At 49.8% G+C, this 18,679-nt stretch overlaps 1 protein-coding gene and 1 pseudogene across 3 annotated transcripts in view; one reads left to right on the forward strand and one right to left on the reverse strand.

The window, feature by feature from the left end:
• Nucleotides 1–4,616: 4,616 nt before the first annotated feature.
• LOC308534705 (immunoglobulin superfamily DCC subclass member 3-like) lies at nucleotides 4,617–7,582 on the forward strand (annotated as a pseudogene). Its single transcript has 4 exons — nucleotides 4,617–4,656; nucleotides 6,101–6,398; nucleotides 6,873–7,160; nucleotides 7,532–7,582. The product of its transcript is annotated as an immunoglobulin superfamily DCC subclass member 3-like (transcript).
• An 8,836-nt stretch (nucleotides 7,583–16,418) lies between these two features.
• Nucleotides 16,419–18,679, reverse strand: part of GATAD2B (GATA zinc finger domain containing 2B) — a 75,506-nt gene continuing 73,245 nt past the window's right edge. For both annotated transcript variants that reach the window (XM_081112479.1, XM_081112480.1), the window contains exon 11: nucleotides 16,419–16,662. In XM_081112479.1, the coding sequence (XP_080968605.1) occupies nucleotides 16,529–16,662 (134 nt within the window). In that variant the 3' untranslated portion in view covers nucleotides 16,419–16,528. The remainder of the gene's footprint in view (nucleotides 16,663–18,679) is intronic.

Below are 18,679 nucleotides of genomic sequence, written 5' to 3' on the forward strand. Positions count from 1 at the left end.
TGACAACGTCGAAGACAGAAAAGACAGGAATTGTGTAGCGCGTTCTATTTGCTGCTGTCACCAATGGCCACGAATGCAATGGCTTCCAACAACGCGGACGTCTTCTCCATGGCTCTGCGGTGGGATTTCAGACGCAGGTGTCTGGGCGAGCATCAGTGCAGACAGGGCCAGTCCTTCCTGGCAGCTCCGGGGGCGGAGACCCCATCCCTTGCCTTTTCCAGTTTCCGGGGCCACCCCATCCTTTGGCTCTGCCTCCTTCATTTCCAAGTCAGCAGCGTCAGGCTTGGTCCTTCACACATGACATCACTCCAACCTTTTCTATGTCGCCAGCTTCTCCCACTTTTAAGGCCCGGAGGGTTACATGGGGCTCACCTGGGTGACCCAGGCTGCTCTCCTACGGTCACTGATTAACTCCACCTGCAGCCTCACCCCGTGACAGGGACCCTACCGTAGTCAGAGCTTCCAGGGATTAGGACGTGGGCTCTCCGGGGCCATTACTCTGCCTGTCACAGATGGAGAGAGGAAGATGGAGGCAGGGAAACAAGGGTTTGGGGAGATCTAGGTCCCGGTTGAAAGAAGAGCGTGGGAGAGACAAAGGGAGACACTGTCCCGTGTGCTGTGTGCCCCCAGGGCGTCGGCTGCCAGGGACCTGCCCGGGAACGTATTCCAGAAAAGCCTGGGGCGGGGGGGGGGGGGGGGGAGGTCGGCAGGTCACAGGGAATCAATCCGGCCAGCACCTCCTGAGCATTAAGGCTATCGGGGACTCCATCGCGGGGGGACAACACTTCCCGACCTGGGGTTCAGGGGCGCATGCAGACGTTCATGCGAACTGAGCATCTCGGCTTGGTGGGGTGGGAGGAAGCTTCCATCAAATTCTCAAAAGGGCCTGGGACCAAGAAGAAGTTAACTTCTAGCTTGAGGGTTATAAAAAGAAGTGCTTAGAATGTAAAATGCTGCAGCCACGTTGGAAAATAGCTTAGCAGTTCCTCAAAATGCAGTCACTACAGGACGGAGCCACTCCATGCCTAGGTATATATACCTGAGAGAAAACATCTCCACACACAAACCTGCACGCACAGGCGGGCAGCAGCCCTCTTCATAATCGTAAAAAAGTGCAACAGCCCCCGTGTCCCTCATCCGGGATAAACACACTGGAACAGCCGTGCAGTGGAACAGGATTAGGCCACCAAAAGGAATGAGGCACTGCCCTGGCCAGTTTGGCTCAGTGGATAGAGCGTCCCAGGTTTGATTCTGGTCAAGGGCTGGATTGTGGGCTTGGTCCCTAGTGGGGGGCGTGCAGGAGGCAGCCAATTGATGATTCTCTCACATCACTGATGTTTCTCTCTCCCTCTCCCCTCCGCTCTGAAATCAGTCAAACGATTTTAAAAAAAGGAATGAGGCACTGATACACGCCACCCCCGAATGAGCCTTGAAAACATGATGCTACTTGAAAGAAGCCAGGCACAAAAGCCCACATCTATATGCGACGCCCAGAACAGGCTAAGACAGAGAGCAGATTAGTGGTCGCCCCGGCCAGGAGGCAGCAAGGAGTGAATGTTTATGGGCACGATGTTTCTTTGGGGGGTGATGAAAATGTTCTAAAATAGATTAAGGTGATGGTTGTGCAAGTCTGTAAATATACTAAAACCATTGAATTGTAGTTTGAACAGATGGGTTTATTGTATATGAATTAATATCTTAGTCAAATTGTTCTCAAAAAGGAGCCGGGGGGGGGGGGGGAAGGGGGGGGGGCATGTGGTGGTGCTTGGCCCTTCAAGGCCAATGCCGTTCACCTGATCCTCACAGCCCTGAGGGACAGGCCCTGCCTTCTTCCCACTTGACAGGTGGGCAACCTCAGAGGTGAGGGGCACAGGCCGAGGCAAGGTGGCTGCTTAGTGACAGAGCCTGGACTTGAATCCAGGTCTTCTGCATCGGATTGATGTCCTGTGGGTCAGGCTGGAGTGTGAATTCGGAGGTGACAAAGCAAGTGCTGCAGCTAGGGAGGCATCTCCTCGGTAGGTGTTGGTGAGGGGCAGTTCCACCAGCGCAGGGACACCAGAAGGCGGGGGGGGGGGGGGGGGGGGGAGCAGGGAGGAGGAGCGCAGAGGAAAAGGCGTGAGCAGGCTCTGTCCTCAGCCCTTACTTAATGCCGCCCCCCCCCCCATCATGGGGTGAAGTTGCTTCGTCGCACACCCCATTTTATAGATGCAGCGGCTCAGAGAGGTAAACTGCCCACAGAGGACGCACAGCTCACAAGTGACTTGGTCCTGCTCCCTGGCCACGGGGCCTGTGGTCCCTTTCCTGCCCAGGCTGCGCTGACTCAGGAGGCTGCCCCAGGGAAGGTGGGCCCCCGAGAGATGCAGGGCTGGGTCAGGACGGCCAGGGGGAGGTCTCCTTGAGGGGTGGCCCAGGACCGGAGGCACACCCAGGACTGCCGGTCTGGAAGAAGAAGGTTGAGCGTGTTGGGGGGAGACTGAGGGTAGAGCTTGTGCCGACAAGGCAGGCGCACACCTCGGCTGTGCAGGGCAAAGCCAGACACAAGAAGCGGAGGGACATGGTGAGGGGAGCACTCCAGGAGAGTGGGGTCAGGAGTCAGACTGGCTGGACTTCTGGGGCCAGAAGCCTGGCTGCCTGTGGCCTCAGGGCAGGACACCGACCAGATTCCTCACCCCTGCCTTCCTCCTCCTCCTCCTCTCTCCCCCTCCCCCATACTTCCTCTCTCACATTTCCGGCAGCTCTCCTTTTTGGAGGCCTCCCATTTGGGGAGGGAGTCCTACAGAATAGCAAGTCTCAAAGTCAGTGCCTTTTTGGGTCCCAGGCTCCTTTGGCAAAAGGAAGGCCCCATTTTTGCATGTTTTAATCATCACCCGAGGATACGTTTTTATTGATTTTTTGAAAGAGAGGAAGGGAGAGGAAGGAAGGGAGGGAAGGAGGGAGGGAGAAAAAGGAACGGTTGTCTCCTGTATGCCCCGACCAGGATTGAACCCACAACCTGGGTATGTGACCTGACTAGAGCATCGAACCGGCAACCCTTGGGTGCATGGGACGATGATGCTCCAACCAACCGAGCCACACAGGCCAGGGCGTTTGCATGTTTTAGATGGTCAGCGGGGCGAGGGGAGGGTCTGGGCCTCTTCTCTGTAGGATGGGGCAGTGGAGGCTGGGCCACCTCCCGCCTGCTGGCCGCCTCCGGCCCCTGAAGGCCCAATCCATTGTCCCAACAAGAATAGAGAGAACCGCTTTGTAAAGTGACGCTATGAATGGTGCGGGGCTGCCAGGGCCGCCAGGGCCAGACCAAACTGATGGGATGAGCTCCCCCATGCAGGGCCTGCCTCAGTACCTGGGACAGCAACCCCGCTAGGAGGGGTGGGGGCTCTGCGCCCCCCTCTGGGACCCCCAAATCAGACTCCAGGTCACCCCTGTCCAGGCGCTGAATCCCCAGAGATGAGTGGTTCTCAACCTTGGCTGCACATTAGAATCACCTGGGAATCTTTTTAAAATCCTGATTTCTGGGCCCCATCCTTCGGAAATTCTGTTTCTTTGTTACTAATGTTGTGGCCCCACCTCATAACAAAGAAACAGAATTTCCGGAGGATGAGGCCCAGAAACCAGGATTTTAAAAAGATTCCCAGGTGATTCTAATGAGCAGCCAAGGTTGAGAACCACTGGCTTAGGGCAGTGGTCGGCAAACTGCGGCTCGAGAGCCACATGCGGCTCTTTGGCCCCTTGAGCCACATGTGGCTCTTCCACAAAATACCGACTTCTGTGCATGGGCCACGAAGTTTCAATTGCACTGTACATGCGCGCCCGCACGTGGTATTTTGTGAAAGAGCCACACTCAAGGGGCCAAAGAGCCGCATGTGGCTCGCGAGCCGCAGTTTGCTGACCACTGGCTTAGGGGAACAGATGCCCCAACTCCCCTTAACACTTCATTCTTTTTTTTTTTAATTTTTAAAAAATATATATTTTATTGATTTTTCACAGAGAGGGATAGAGAGTTAGGAACATTGATGAGAGAGAAACATTGATCAGCTGCCTCCTGCACACTCCCTACTGGGGATGTGCCCGCAACCAAGGTACATGCCCTTGACCAGAATTAAACCTGGGACCCCTCAGTCCGCAGGCCGACGCTCTATCCACTGAGCCAAACTGGTTACGGCAACACTTCATTCTTAATCAAAGTTTGAGAGGGAGGAAGGGGTGGGTCTGATGGGCTGGGAAAGAATCCTGGAGGCTGGAAAAGGGGCGGGCTTGACCCCCAACTTTTCCCTGCTCTCACTGCCCCCCACCCCCTCCCCTTTCCCCGCCCCAATTATCTCAGTGTCTGCTGGGTCCTGGGAGGAGAGAATAGTGGGTGGGGGTGGGGAAGGGGCTCAGACTGAAAGTAGAGAGACTGAGCTACAGGGAGGGCAGAGTGAAGGACAGCAGCCTCTGGCCTCAACCCCAGACCTTGGCCTCCCTGATCCTGGGCTCCCCAAAACAAGGACGGAGCCCCCACCCACACTGTGTCTCCCGAGGGTGGGGTGGGGAATGCCCACAGCTCAGGGGCCCCCAGGCTGAAGGCAGACCAAGGCTCTTGGGGAGTAGCCCCGGCTGAGGGCTGGGCCTGTGGGGACATGGGGCTGGGGCTGCTGCTGCTGCTGCTCCAAGACTGGGGTGAGGGGACGGCCTGCAGGGTGTGAGGGGAGAAGGAAGGTAAGGACAATGGGGGAGGAATGGGGGGTCAGATGGGAGAGGTAGATGGGAGAATAAGGGGACCTGAGGGTGGGAGAGTTGGGAGCAGAATGGGAGAGGGAGAGGGACAGGGTGCAGGAGCAGAGGTGCAGAAGCCCTGCAGGACGCAGGGAGGGGACAGTCGTGTGCGTGTGCGTGCGTGTGCGTAAGAACTACGTGGAGGGCCAGCCTCTGGGGAACCAAGACTGCTACAGTGTGAGGCCGCCCCAGCTGCAGGAAGCCGGGTGTCGGGAGCAGCTGTCGGCAGGGTCTTGGAAAAGCAGGGACCAGCATGTTTCCCCAGATGTCCCTGAGGCACTGAGGCTGGATGAGCCCTGGGTCTGTGGGCTCTGGCCCCTCCAAGGCCACTGCCTGCCCACCCATCACCCCCACCTGCTGGGCAGCCTGGCTCAGCCCCGCGGGCGGAGGCATCATACACGGTGTGCGTGGTTGGTGGGTCTGCGTGTGGGTTCAGCTCAGCTCAGGCATCCCTGGGCTTTGGCATCGGTGTCTGTGTTTTTATATTTGTGACTTTGAGCCTGTAGGGCAGTGGTTCTCAACCTTCCTAAGGCCACGACCCTTTAACACAGTTCCTCATGTTGTGGTGACCCCCAACCATAAAATTATTTTCGTTGCTACGTCATAAATGTAATTTTGCTGCCGTTATGAATCGTCATGTAAATATCTGATATGCAGGATGTATTTTCATTGTTACAAATTGAACATAATTAAAGCATAGTGATCAATCACAAAAACAATATGTAATTATATATGTGTTTTCTGATGGTCTTAGGAGACCCCAGGTTGAGAACCGCTGCTGTAGGGCATCCGTGTGTGACCTGTGTTTGTCCTGTGAATGTGTCTGGGATACAGCTGTCTGTGTGTAGAAGGTGGGGTGGTCTGTGAGGTTGGGATTTTTGTCCAAATGTGTGTGTCTGCGAATGAGTGTAAGAGTGTTCCTTCCCTGTTCAGAGGCTGGGGTCCTGATGGTGGGGACGGGCAGGGGGAGAGCCAGGAGTCCTGGGAAGCTGACCCTGCGGGCAGATGGACAGATGGGCTGGCAGGGGAAGAGGAGGGCGACCCCACTGTCCCCTAGGGAGCACAATGCCCATGCCTGGGCCCCTGACCTCTCTATTGTGCCCGCCCCATCCCCTCCCAGTTGCCAGGGCCTGGCTGAAAGAGACCATCAATCATGCTGGCCCGCCAGGCCCGAGCCTCCAGCCCAGCCAGGCAGTGGCCGCCAGGGCCCGCTCCTCCGACTGCCCGCCCTGCTCCTCCCTTGCTGACCCAGGTCTCACCCCTCACCCAGGCTGGCAGGGGATCAAAACTGAGGGGAGGGAGTGGGCACAGGAGGCTGCCAGTCTGGCCTCACTGGCTGTCCCCGCAGGCCGTGCTGTAGGCTCCGAGCTGGCCTTTGTGCAGGAGCCCGGGGACGTGGTGGCTGTGCGGGAGCACCCACTGGTGCTGCCCTGCCAGGTGGAGGGTGAGCCGCCGGTGTCCTTTCCTGGCAGCAGGATGGACTGGCCCTGGCTGACAGCGGTGCCGCCCTGATGCCGGATGGCTCCCTGCATCTGGCCGCCCTGGCTGTCCACCGGAGCCTCCTGTCCAGGCCCATGAGTACCACTGCGTGGCCCAGAGCTGCTATGGGCGGCCGGTGAGCTAGGGGGCCCGGGTACAGCTGGCAAGTAAGTGACCAGGCTGCTGCTTAGGGTGGGGGTGAGCGCACAGGGCACCCACGGACACCCATGGGGCAGAGTTGCCCCGAGTGAGCCCCGGGCAGTGCCAACTTAGCCATGAGACACAGTAATCACAGGGCCTAGATCCCAGGTTACCTTCAGGAGCCCATAAAACTGTCTTAATTCTAAGTTCTTTAAAACCGTAAGGAAAAAATAATACATAATAATGACCCCAGCCTGGGTTGTATTTGTCTCTTTCCAATGCAGATGTAAAATGTTATTTTTAATGTTTTTTATGGAGGAAGGCATAGTAGTTATGGCCCATAAAAGCCAGACACCAGATTGCAAGGTTGCATAGTGAAGTGGGCAGCAGGAAGTGACCGAAGTGGGCACAGAGGTGGGGGTCAAGGCTCTGGAACATAGTCGCTGGGGGCAAAGCCCAGGTCCAGCTCTGTGGCATTCAGGTGGTCCCCTGTGCCCTAGGTCTGTCCCATTTCCACCAACATACAGTCTGTTGAAGTGGAGCAGAGTGGAGTTGCCCGTTTCCAGTGCCTGATCCAGGGGGTGCCTGAACCTTCCATTTCCTGGGAACATAATGGCACAGCCCTGGACCCTGATTTCTGCGTCCTCAGGGTCACACTGCTGCCTGGTGGCATCCTCCACATCACCAGCGTAAGCCAGGCTGACGTGGGCACCTACCACTGTGTGGCTTGCAATGTGGCCAATACCCGGCACTGCCAGGGTGCCCAACTGACCCTCACTGGTGAGCAAGTATGGCCAATGTGGTTGTAGGCGGTACAAGTTCTTTGTAGAGACAGACATTTGGAGCACCTGCGATCTGTGAGGCACTGTTGGGTGTTGGGGGTGCAGCAGTAGGCAGGCAGAAAGAACATCCCAGTACAAAGGGAGGAGCTGTAGGGACCCGGGATAGGGGCCTTTAACCCAGCTTTGGGCTGGAGATGGTCAGGGGCTTCAGGAGCAAGCTCTACAAAGCTGGGTGTTGGAGAGGTGAGGTCAGGAAGGTAGAGAGGTCAGGAAGGTTGAAAAGTGAGGAAGGTGGAGAGGTTAGGGAGGTTGAGGAGTGAGCAGCCAAGTCAGGAAGGTGGAGAGGGTGGCATTCCTGACATTTCCTTGTGCAAAAGCACAAGGATGAGAAGAGAGTGGCCGGATCTGGGGTAACAGAGTCGATGTAGGCCAGGCCCACTGTGGGAAGGAGTTGGGACTATATCAGAGGAAGTGGGAACCCTTGATGGATTTGGGGGTGTGGGGGTAACATGGGTTCAGAGTCAACCTGTCTTGGCTCGGAGTGGATGCCTGGGTGCAGTTCTGTGTGCGCACGCGCATGCCTGTTTGTACCTGTGTGCTTGCATGTTTCCTCCTTGGGGTTCGGATAACAATAGTTTGTAACTGAGAATAAATGTCCAGGGTGACCCCAAATACAGGCCTCGTGGAGTGGGAGGGTTTTATGCCCAAAGCAAGGCTCACAGGAGAGCCTCGGAGAAGCTGGTACCAAGCAGGAGCCAGCGTGATGGACCCCTCAGCCTGAAGGGGGAGCTGCAGGAGGCTGAGGGGAGTAGCGCCTGAACCGTCCACTAGGGGGCTCCATAGTAGAAATAACAAGGAACCTTGGGAAAGAGCCAGGGTGCTTTGGCAGTGACAAAATTTCATCAAAGGATGTATAACTTTTATTATTTTTTTTAAAAAGTCACTGTGAGACCTTCCAGAAATAATACATCTGCCTCAGTTTTATTTAAAAATGTGTCTTTATTGATTTTAGAGACAGTGAGAGGAATGCCCCCTACTGGGGATGGAGCCCAAAACCTGGGCACATACTCTGACTGGGAATGGAACACCAGCCAGGGCCAAAAGATGTGTAACTTAGACTGAAAGGGGAAGAGAGGGAGCTGTTGTGTGTCTAATTTGGAACCAGCTTACAAACTGAAAGCAGAGAGTGGGGCTCAGAGGCTCCTCCCTGAGAGCAGAGGGGGTCCCGGTGTGGTTCCTCTGGCCTCCCACTTCTCATCCCCAATCAGCCACCTGGGGCAGGAGGGCTTCCATGATACTCAGTGCTCCTGGTCAAATGCCAGGTTATCGGGCAGGCATGGTCCGCCATCCTGCTGCCCATGGAGGCAGGGGAATGAATGGCCAGTGTCTCAGGCAGGTGAGGAGGAGCAGCAGGCTCTGCTGGGAGCAGAGGATCAACCAGTAACAGAGGGTTCGCGGGTTCCCTAAACGTTGAGAAAGGAGCTGGGGTCAGTGCAGGCTCTTTTCCAGGGACAGGAGCTGGGACCAACGCCCTGACTATTCCCTCCTAAAGCACTCCCTGGGGTGTGCCTTCCCATGGGAGGCACAGGGAGACAGGATTTCCCAGACTCAAGGTTCGAACAGTGGCAGGAGGGGTATGCTGTCACCTGGCCAGTACCTCCAAGACCCAGGTTTGAGGCCCATTTCTGCCAGTCCCTGTGACATTGGACACCTCTGACATTACTCAACCTCTCTGACACGTGGTTTTCTCATCTGCAATCTGGAGAAATTAAAGCAGTTGCCTCATAGGCTTTAGTGAAGATGAAGTGAGACAAGGTGTGCGGGTGGGCTCACAGTACAACGCCGGGGAATGAGGAGGGGTTCAGCCAGTGGTAGACAAACTGTCATATGGTCCAGGTTCTATCCCACTGAACAGTCTGACCACGCAGAACACAGCCTCCTTGGTCAAGGCCAGGACATTCCAGGACAGCCCAGGGCGGAACTAGAGCTTATAAAAGAGGCAAACTGAGGAGGGTCTAGCCCCAACTGGGAATGGATGGATGGATGGATGGATGGATGGATGGATGGATGGATGAAATACCGACACATTTATTATTATTATTATTTTAATGAAAGAGGAATGGAGAGGGAGAGAGAGAAACATTAATGATGAGAGAATCATTGATCAGCTGCCTCCTGCACGCCCTCCCACTGGGGATCAAGCCCCCAACCTGGGCATGTGCCCTTGACCAGAATCGAACCCAGGACCTTTCAGTCCGCAGGCCAATGCTCTATCCACTGAGCCAAACCAGATAGGGTGAGGCACATTTTGTATGAAAAGTTCTTGATAAAGGACATATATGAAAGGGTTAAAGATATGTTACAAAGTCTCATAAAATACAAAGTAAAAAAAAACAAAAGTGAAGGTAACAGATTGAGGTATTGGCTTTGTTTCTGTCCAGTGGTTTGGGGGTCCACTGGGACAGGACTGCGTGAGGAATTATTTTGAAAACCTGCAGGGGAGTGGGATGGGAGGGCGCAGAGACAAGTACAAGAAAAGGAAGGTTAAAAAAAATATGAAGGTAAATGGATAAAGGAAAAGAAAGGCTTATTATTCCTTTGCTGTCACAGCCATACTCCCAGTGTGAGAACAGCTTCTGGCCATGGTACCCCAGTGATGACTTGTTAAATAACCTAATAGAATGGGAGAGAGTGGCTTAAAACAACAGATGCAGTATAGGCCCAAATAGTGTACAGTAGACCTTTGATTTTTGTGGACCTCGATTTAACAGATTTCGGACTTAATGAACAAAATTTCTTATTTGTGTATCATATGTAAAAGTTAGCACTCTATTCATTTTTAAATGCTTTTAACCCAAGATTTGCTTAAAATTAAATTAACAGATTATTTTTTTGTTATTAATTCACTATTATTTTAAACAAATTTTAGTGAACAGGCCATATGTTAGAGAAAACACTATAGTAACTTCACTGACAATAAGTATTATATATCTACAAATACAGTCTACATATTTAAGAGTCAGGGCTTGTAAACAATGGTTAGCATGTTTATCACACCATACTGGGCGTGGTAATTGGTTCTGATGTCACGTGGCCTTTCTGCAGTTTTTGTTTTTTGTTAATACTCTCCTGAGGATATTTTTGCCATTGCTTTTTCAGAGAGTGGAAGGGAGGGAAAGAGGGGAAGAGAGAGGGAAACATCGATGTGAGAGAGCCACATCTACTGGTTGCCTTCTGCATCACCTCAACCCAGGGCAGGAGTGAATCTGCAACCCAGGTATGTGCCTTTGACCTGGAATGGAACCAGAGACCCTAGAATGTGCAGGCCAATGCTCTAACCACTGAGCACACCAGCCAGCGCTCTGCAGCAGTTTTAACTGGTTCAGGCCACACCCCAGCCGTGTGCATTTGTTTACTCTGGGTGACTGGTGAATGAATGAATTGAAAGGAAAACATGGGGGAGTGGGTTAATTAAGGTGGCACACAGAGCATTCCAGGTGTTTCAGGGGATGGTGCATATATATAGATTAAGGAATGATTCTGCAGTTTGCTAAGAGCAGTGTGAGCTGCTGGTATAAGGTCCCCACCTGGAGAAACCAGCATGTTACAAAGAATTCAGTCACTAGAGACTAGAGCAGTACGAAGGGAAGGGCTGAGGAGGGCTAGGAAACTCCTCTCCCTAGGACAGAATGGAGACCCAGACTTTGGGTTAAATGCTACCTCCTTCCAGATACCCTTTAGACCTTAAGTCATCAGGTAACTAAAGTTGGGTCAGTGGCTTCTGGAACACTGGCTCCATTTAAAGATGGAGGGGAATATGAACACAGATGTAGGTCAGAGCTTTAAGTAATCATCACAATTGGAGGGTACAAACCAAACGTACCCCATGACTGTAGGGAGTACAACCCAGAGCCCATCTCCCAAATACCCCTAAATTCTCCCCCCTGCCCACCATGACTAAAGCACAAGCCACAGGAAAGTTTAGAAACCATTCCTTTCTTTATTAAACATAGCTTGCAAGTGATAAATATTACAAAGTTTTTTTTCTTTTAATCCTTTCTCCAAAAATTAGCTTATTATTTGAATCTGTCACTACTGAAATGCTCAGCAGCATCTGAAACAGATGGGAGTGTATTTGCCTTTTTGAAACCCAGTTTCTATTGGTCTTAGTTTTTTCACTTTAATTCCCAAACACAATGCAGAAAATTAGAATGCGTTAAAGAAAAAAAGAGGAAACTTAAAAGAGGGTTGTGCAAAAGGGTCTTGTCCCCTCCCCCCACCCGCCACTCAGAGAAGGCCGCTCCCCATCCCACCTCCCTGCCCCACCCTCCACCCGCTCTGTCCTTCCACCTTCATCAGGGCCTCACCCACCGTCCTCGCCAGGCGTTACCAGCCAAGAACCTAACGTGTGTGGAGTACTCAGCCCAGGCTGTGGGGACGCTGGGCCCCTGAAAGAGAAGGCTGTGAGAGCTGTCTTTAGGGGGTTCAGATGAGATCTGAGGGAAGGAGACAAGATGGGGACTGTGTTGGAGCTCTCCTACTGTGTCACCAAGATGATGGGACATTTCACAACCAGTAGCTCAAAAAGGGTGTAAGTCACGAGACCACTAACCTGGGGCATTCACTGGTCAACCCCACCCTTAAGGATCCTGTGGCTGCTTGTGAGGTGCGGCCTGAGGCCTGGTCCATACCCTCAAATGACTAGAGGCATAGGGCAAGGATGTCACAGGTTTACTGATGTCCTAGACACCACTGCTGCCTTTCCCAAACCAAGCCACAGCAGAAACCTGGCAGCTCTCCCAGGGCCTTGTCACACATATAACCACTTTAGCATAGTTACTCTGATTTCTCCCTGGTTTTCAGCCCAACATTCTCCTCACCTCAAGCTGTTCGCAGGCTGGAGAAGGAAGCATAGCATTAACTTGGTGGCAAGATGATTTCCACTGTCATTTCACAAACAAGAAAACTGAGACCCAGAACATTAATTCTACCATAACAAGCCAGTAGGAAAATTTGGGACTAGACCCCAGGTCTTCAGACTGTGCCACCACCACACCCCACTTTGTGTTGTGGTTCTCTTTACTCTCAAGTCTGGACTAGGAGCCTTAGCTTTCATAGAAGCCCAGCCGCACCCCAATTTACAAAGATGGATAGGGCTTTCCCTAGGTGAGACTTTCTTAGGATGACTTGTTAAAGTCCTTTCTATCGTCCCCTGGCAATCCCCCCCATCAAAGGCCCATGAAACTAGATTCTTTTTTTTTTTGGGGGGGGGGGGGCGAGGTAGGGGAAATCCCTTGCATAAGAAAGCTTGACACTAAATTTTGTTATATAGGTATATTGTATATATGCTGATGCAGTAAGAGGGGGGAAAAAAACAGTGCAAATACAATTACAATTCATAATACTTGGTTTCAATGCCCCCAGGAACTGCCCCATTCCTCAGCTACCTTCCAACCCCAGCACTTCCCCACAGTGTCACCCTAATGCTGGGGGGTAGAGAGGGCGGGCAGGTTAGGGTAGGGAGTGGGCTCTGCGAGGCAGTGCTGGTGACCCGGAGGGAATGCTCCAGGGTGGGGAGGCAAGGCACAAATGCGGGGTGGGTGGTGGGGGGGGCTTCTCTGAGGAGGGACGGGGTGGGAGCAGCTGCCAGTCTGTGTGCTGGGCCCGGCCCACTCTCCGACCGCTCTCCCCAGCCCTGCCCCCTCCCTCCTCCCCTGCCCCAGAAACCCTTTTGCACGGATCATACACAAACGGGCACATTACAAAATGACATAACACGGTTTCACAATATCCATGGCTAGGGCTTTTTTTTCTCTTTTTCAGCTTTTTTTTTTTCTACACAATGTACAATTCCTTTTAAATGAATCAAGAAATAGCTTATATACACGAATGAGTCCTTGTTATAACATCTCGGCAGCAAATATCATAAGCTAATGAAGGTCTTGTTGGAGGGGAAGGGAGCCTAGGACTGGGGTGGGGGTGGGGTGGAGAGAAGGGTTATGCCTTCTGGAGGAATGGGGAGAAAAGGGAGTGGAGGGGGGAAAGGAACAAAAGTAAAATATCAAGAAGCATCTTTACAAAGCAGTTCTATAGCTAATTATTTTTAAAGGGGAAAGGAAAGATAACCAAAGCAGGAACACATCTCTGTTTTAAAAAAAATATGTCTACCATACATACATACAAAAATGTGGAAAAAAATACTTATTCCAGGGATGAAGGAAATCCAGATGCTGTGGTCAAGTGAAAAAAGAAAAAAGAAAAAAAAAAAAAAGAAAAGAAAAATAAAAGAGAGACAAATAAGGACCTCAGTCCCTCAGCTTTACCCAAGCCTTACCACTCATCCACCCGTTTCCGGCTTCTAGGGAGTAAGCCACCATCAATAAACTACGACTTTTAGAGGCTTTGGGGATGGAGAAAGCCAGGCAGAACTAGTGGGATCCTCACTATATTACCCTGAGCTTCAGAGCTCCAGGGGTAAAGGATAACTCTGAATAGAGGGTCTTTCCTCCTATCTTTAGCTTAGTGTCTATGTGGCCCAAGGCCTGCGGATGAACAGCAACAATAGGCTTGGAGGGACTCAAGGCAATCAGTGATGAAAAAGTAGAGAAATGAGGAAGACAGGGGGGAGGGAGGGAAGGACGGAGGTGGAAGGCTAATACTTTACCATGATTTAGGGAATCCTTACCCCCATCACTAATCCCTGGGAAGGATATGAAAATGAGAAGAGAGGGTAAGAAATCAAACCTCAGCGATTGAGCAAAGGGTCATGGAGCTTTACTAGTGAATAAGCAGCCTCTATATAACTGACCCTGAGGGGATAAAAACAGGAAAGACTCCACCCTCTCTCCCATTGCCTCAGCACCTTGGCAGGCACTCAACTATAGGTTTTCCTTCCCCATCATCCCTCTTTCTCTACACATCTTACTTCCAAACACCATCCAAAGGTGGCCTGGCTCCCAGGGAAGGGGCTCAGTTTAGGCCAGGGACAGACCCATGCCAAACGATATTGCACATTCTCTGTTTCTTATTTTTAATCTCAACTGACAAACTTGGGCACCTCGTACCTCTGAGCACCTCTGAGCTGGGGGAGGGGAGACATAACAGAAATGGCACTTCATCATGGGGGGAGGGGAGGGGCTAGACAGACATGCCACAAGGCAAGATGACTTGTAGGGAAAATATTTTTTTTTTAAAAAAGCTTCCAATTTCATGGAAGACAGAAAAGCAAAACCAAACGATTTATCCAGTGCTTTCAAAGCACAGAGGGCAAAGAAGAGATGTAAGAATATATCTTTATATATATATATATATATATATAATTTTAAAATAATACCACACCCAGTTCCATTAACACCCCCCTCCCACCACTTACAGTCGGGGTAACACATTCCCCAGAAAAATACTTGAAACAACCCCATCACTACCTGTTACTAGTGTCTAGCTTCCAGATCATTTCACCACTGGGGGAGCACAGACATAGGCTGTAGCTCTGCTCCTTTATTAAGTGCTCAATGAATTTGGGGGGAGGGAGGAAAGAAAAAAGCCAGGAAGGCCTTGTAGGGCCAGTATAATCACCCACAGTGGCTCTGGAGTATGGGGAATAGAGGCCAGAGTGGGGAGAACTGAGCCTAATTCTAGCTCCTTCTCCCATCCCATCCCCAAACTTTATAGGGAAGATGTGCAGTTTGTGTGTGTGTTAATTTTAAAAGTGCCTTCTTATTTTAAAAAAATTATTTAATTTTAAAAAATAAAAGTGGGGGAACTTCCCCAGGTGGCTTTCAAGGGCAAAATGTTAAACAACTCTTCACACCTCTCTGCTGAGAGTATCCCTTTCCAGCACTGTGGTAGCTTTTAGAGCTGGAGAGGCAGGTGGGTGTACACTGTGAGAGCAGAAACCCCGCTTTTATGGGACTTCTCTTACCTCAAAAACAGCTGGGTCCCCACCGTATAAATAAATGGGATACTAATCTCCCCAATCCCCAGAACAGCAACATTGCACAATTAAATTCATTTTCTACATTAGTAGCACTTAAGGAAGGGGGCGGGGCACAATGAATAGAATTCGGGGGGGTGGGTGGCAACAATTAATTTTCTAGCAGAGGCCTAAAGCTGGTTTGGACATGAGTGGTCTGGTTCTGAGCAGTTGGCTCTGCAGTCAGTGCAGCAGGGTCAGGGCAAGACTCCAACTTGATTAGGTGCCCTCACCCTCACCTCCTGGCACTCAGAGGGTGAAGACAGACAAATGTGAACCTCAACTGTCAGGAGAGAAAGCCCTTCTTCCTTCCTCTAAGTTTATTTCCTCCCTTTATCATTTCATGCCCATCCCAACTCTAGGTCACCCAATAAACTCAGGCTGGGAACAGCCATTCCCCTATAGTACAAATGGGGCTGTGGTTACTAGGATAAAAAAACTGGGGGATAAGGAAAATTTTTATAAGAAAATAAGATGAAATTATTATTTTGGGCTAGTTGGCCTGGAAGACTTCCACGACTCCACTAAGCTCAGGAGACCAATCTTATTCCCCCAGCATCCAGATGGCTAGGACCTGGTATCAGTCTTCCTTGGCTCAACATTATGCTCATCATCATGCTCCTTTCTCCCCCTTCTCTGAGTCAACTGTAGGATGGTTAAGTTTTAAAGCTTCTCCCTCCAGGCTCTTCCCCCTCATGCTTAGAGCCCAACTTAAATACTAACACTGCCTCCTGAACTGTCCAATCCAGAGACTCCACAGTGGATGTGCTGTTTCTCCTTGGTTGATGCCACCATCTCCCCTGGTTAAGTGCATAAGAACTCTGCCCTAATACTCCTGGTCATGCTTTACCTGGCAGCTGGGACCCTACTGCAATGCGCCTACTATTTAACTGAATGTCATTTGTGTTTATTAAAAAAAAAGAAAAAGAAAAAGAAAAAGAAAAGGGGGGAAAAAAAGGACAAAAAAAAAGAGAAAAAAAATATTGGGGGAATAAAAAAGGTTTAACCGTCCACTGAACAAAGGGAGGACACACAACATCATTAAAAATAGTAATTATCATTATAGCATAAAAACAAACTTTAGAAACACACATCAGAGGGCTTAAATTTCTCCCCAGGACCTCATTCTCACTTCTACCAGAGGTGAATATTCACCTCACTGTTATTAAGAAAACTGAAGAGAGAAGACAGAGCGGCAGAACAGATCGCAGCAGTATGAAATAAAGGGGAGGTGGTGGGGCAGGGCTTGTGTTTTCTTGCTGATTTCTATTTTTTGTCTTCTGTTTTGTTTTCCGTGTATGGTAGGCACCAGTACAGGCACTGCATGCGACGGAAGTTAGGGCCAAAGGGAGAGGAGAGGGGTAAAGGATTCAAGGTTGGGGCAGTACAAGTGGAACAGGCGTTATTTCTGTCCACTAATGGATTGCGATATAGACCGGGGAGGGATCATGTCTAAAAGGTATTCCCGCTGTCGGTCTGCCAAACTGGGGGCTTTGTGTCCTCCGATGCCAGTGTTCAAGTATGCAATGTTGACACCTAGACCCAGGAGACAAAAGTGGAGGGCAGGTATTAAAAAGGAAATGACACCTTCTTCTGCTATTTAGGGCTGCAGAGCTGGAGATGGGGAGAAAATATTAGAAGCTGCCTACTTCTGTCCAGACTCAGTTAACTTTATTTCAGTAGCAACTACCCCTTTGCTCTAAGCTTTAGGGAAAGAGGTCTTCCTGAAACTTCAATCCTTCAAGAATAATAGACATGACGTCTTGATGATATAGGCGAGTCAAAGAAAACAGTGGTGAGGAGAAAATAACCAAGACAAAGAGACGAAATCATCGAATCTGCTTTGGTTTTGGGGCTGCTGACCATGGAAAGGCAACCCTGGATCAAACAGGATTAGGACAGCTGGTTCTGCAGTTCTAGGCAAAAGACATCAATAACCACATGCCCATCAAGGGGGCAAATTAGACATTAAATTTCTAATGGCAGGGACTTTGTCAGTTTCACCACCAAAACCCTAGTACACTGTGCTTAGCATGTAATATAAATTTAGCAAACATTTGCCATATAAGGCATATAGGTCAATGGAACAGAACAGACCCCAGAAATTGACACAAGCCATTACGCTTCATTAATATTTGACAAAGGAGGCAAGAGCATACAATAGAGTCAAGACAGTCTCTTCAATAAATGGCGTTGGGAAAATTGAACAGATACATGCAAAAAAAATGAAACTAGACCACCAACTTACACCATACACAGGAATAAACTAAAAATGAGTAAAGGACTTAAATGTAAGTTGTGAAACCATAAAAATCCTAGAAGAAACCATAGGCAGCAAATCTCAGACATCTCCATAGCAATATGTTTATGGATACATCTTCTAGGGCAGTGATGGTGAACCTATGACACGCATGTCAGAGGTGAAACGCAAACTCATTTTTTTTGGTTGATTTTTGTTAAATGGCATTTAAATATATAAAATATCAAAAATGTAAGTCTTTGTTTTACTATGGTTGCAAATATCAAAAAATTTCTATATGTGACACAGCACCAGAGTTAAGTTAGGGTTTTTCAAAATGCTGACACGCCAAGCTCAAAAGGTTCGCCATCACTGTTCTAGGGCAAAGCAAACAAAGGAGAAAATAAAAAAATGGGACTATAGCAAAAGAAACCAACAAAATGAAAAGGGAGCCCACTGTTTGGGAGAACATGTTTGGCAATGACACATCTGATAAGGGTTAATATCCAAAATATATAAGGAAGTAATACAACTTAAAAGAAAGAGAAACAATCCAATTAAAAAATGGGCAAAGGACCTAAAAAGACACTTCTCCAAAGTGGATATACAGGTGGCTAAGAGACATATGAAAAATGCTCAAAGCCACTGATCATCAGAGATGCAAATTAAAATGACAATGAGGTGTTACCTCACACCTGTCAGAATGGCTACCATCAACAAATGACAAGTGCTGGGGAGGATGTGGAGAAAAGAGAACCCTAGTAGTACACTGCTGGTGGGAATGCAGTCTGGTGCGGCCATTATGGAAAACAGTATGGAGTTCCCTCAAAAATTTAAATATGGAACTGCCATTTAACCCAGTGATCCCACTTCTGGGAATATATCCTAAGAAATCCAAAACACCAATCAGAAAGAATGTATGCACCCCTATGTTCATAGGAGCACATTTCACAATAGCTAAGATCTGGAAACAGTCCAAGTACCCATCAGTAGACAAGTAGATAAAAAAGCTGTGGTACAGTGGAATACTATGCAGCACTAAAAAAGAATAATCTCTTACCCTTTGAGACAGCATGGAGGGACCTGGAGAGTATCATGCTAAGTGAAATAAGTCAGAGAAAGTCAAGTATCACATGACCTCACTCATATGTAAAAATCTAATTAACATGATAAACTGAAGAACTGAGTGGATCCAGAAACATGGAAGCATGGAACAGAGTGCAAAATCTCTGAGGAAAGGTGGGGAAAGGTGGGTGGATGGGAGATAATCAACCAAAGACCTTGTATGCATATATGCCTAACCCATGGATATAG

The sequence above is a fragment of the Myotis nattereri genome (genome assembly GCF_964212035.1).
Source record: "Myotis nattereri genome assembly, chromosome: 18".
NCBI lineage: Eukaryota > Metazoa > Chordata > Mammalia > Chiroptera > Vespertilionidae > Myotis > Myotis nattereri.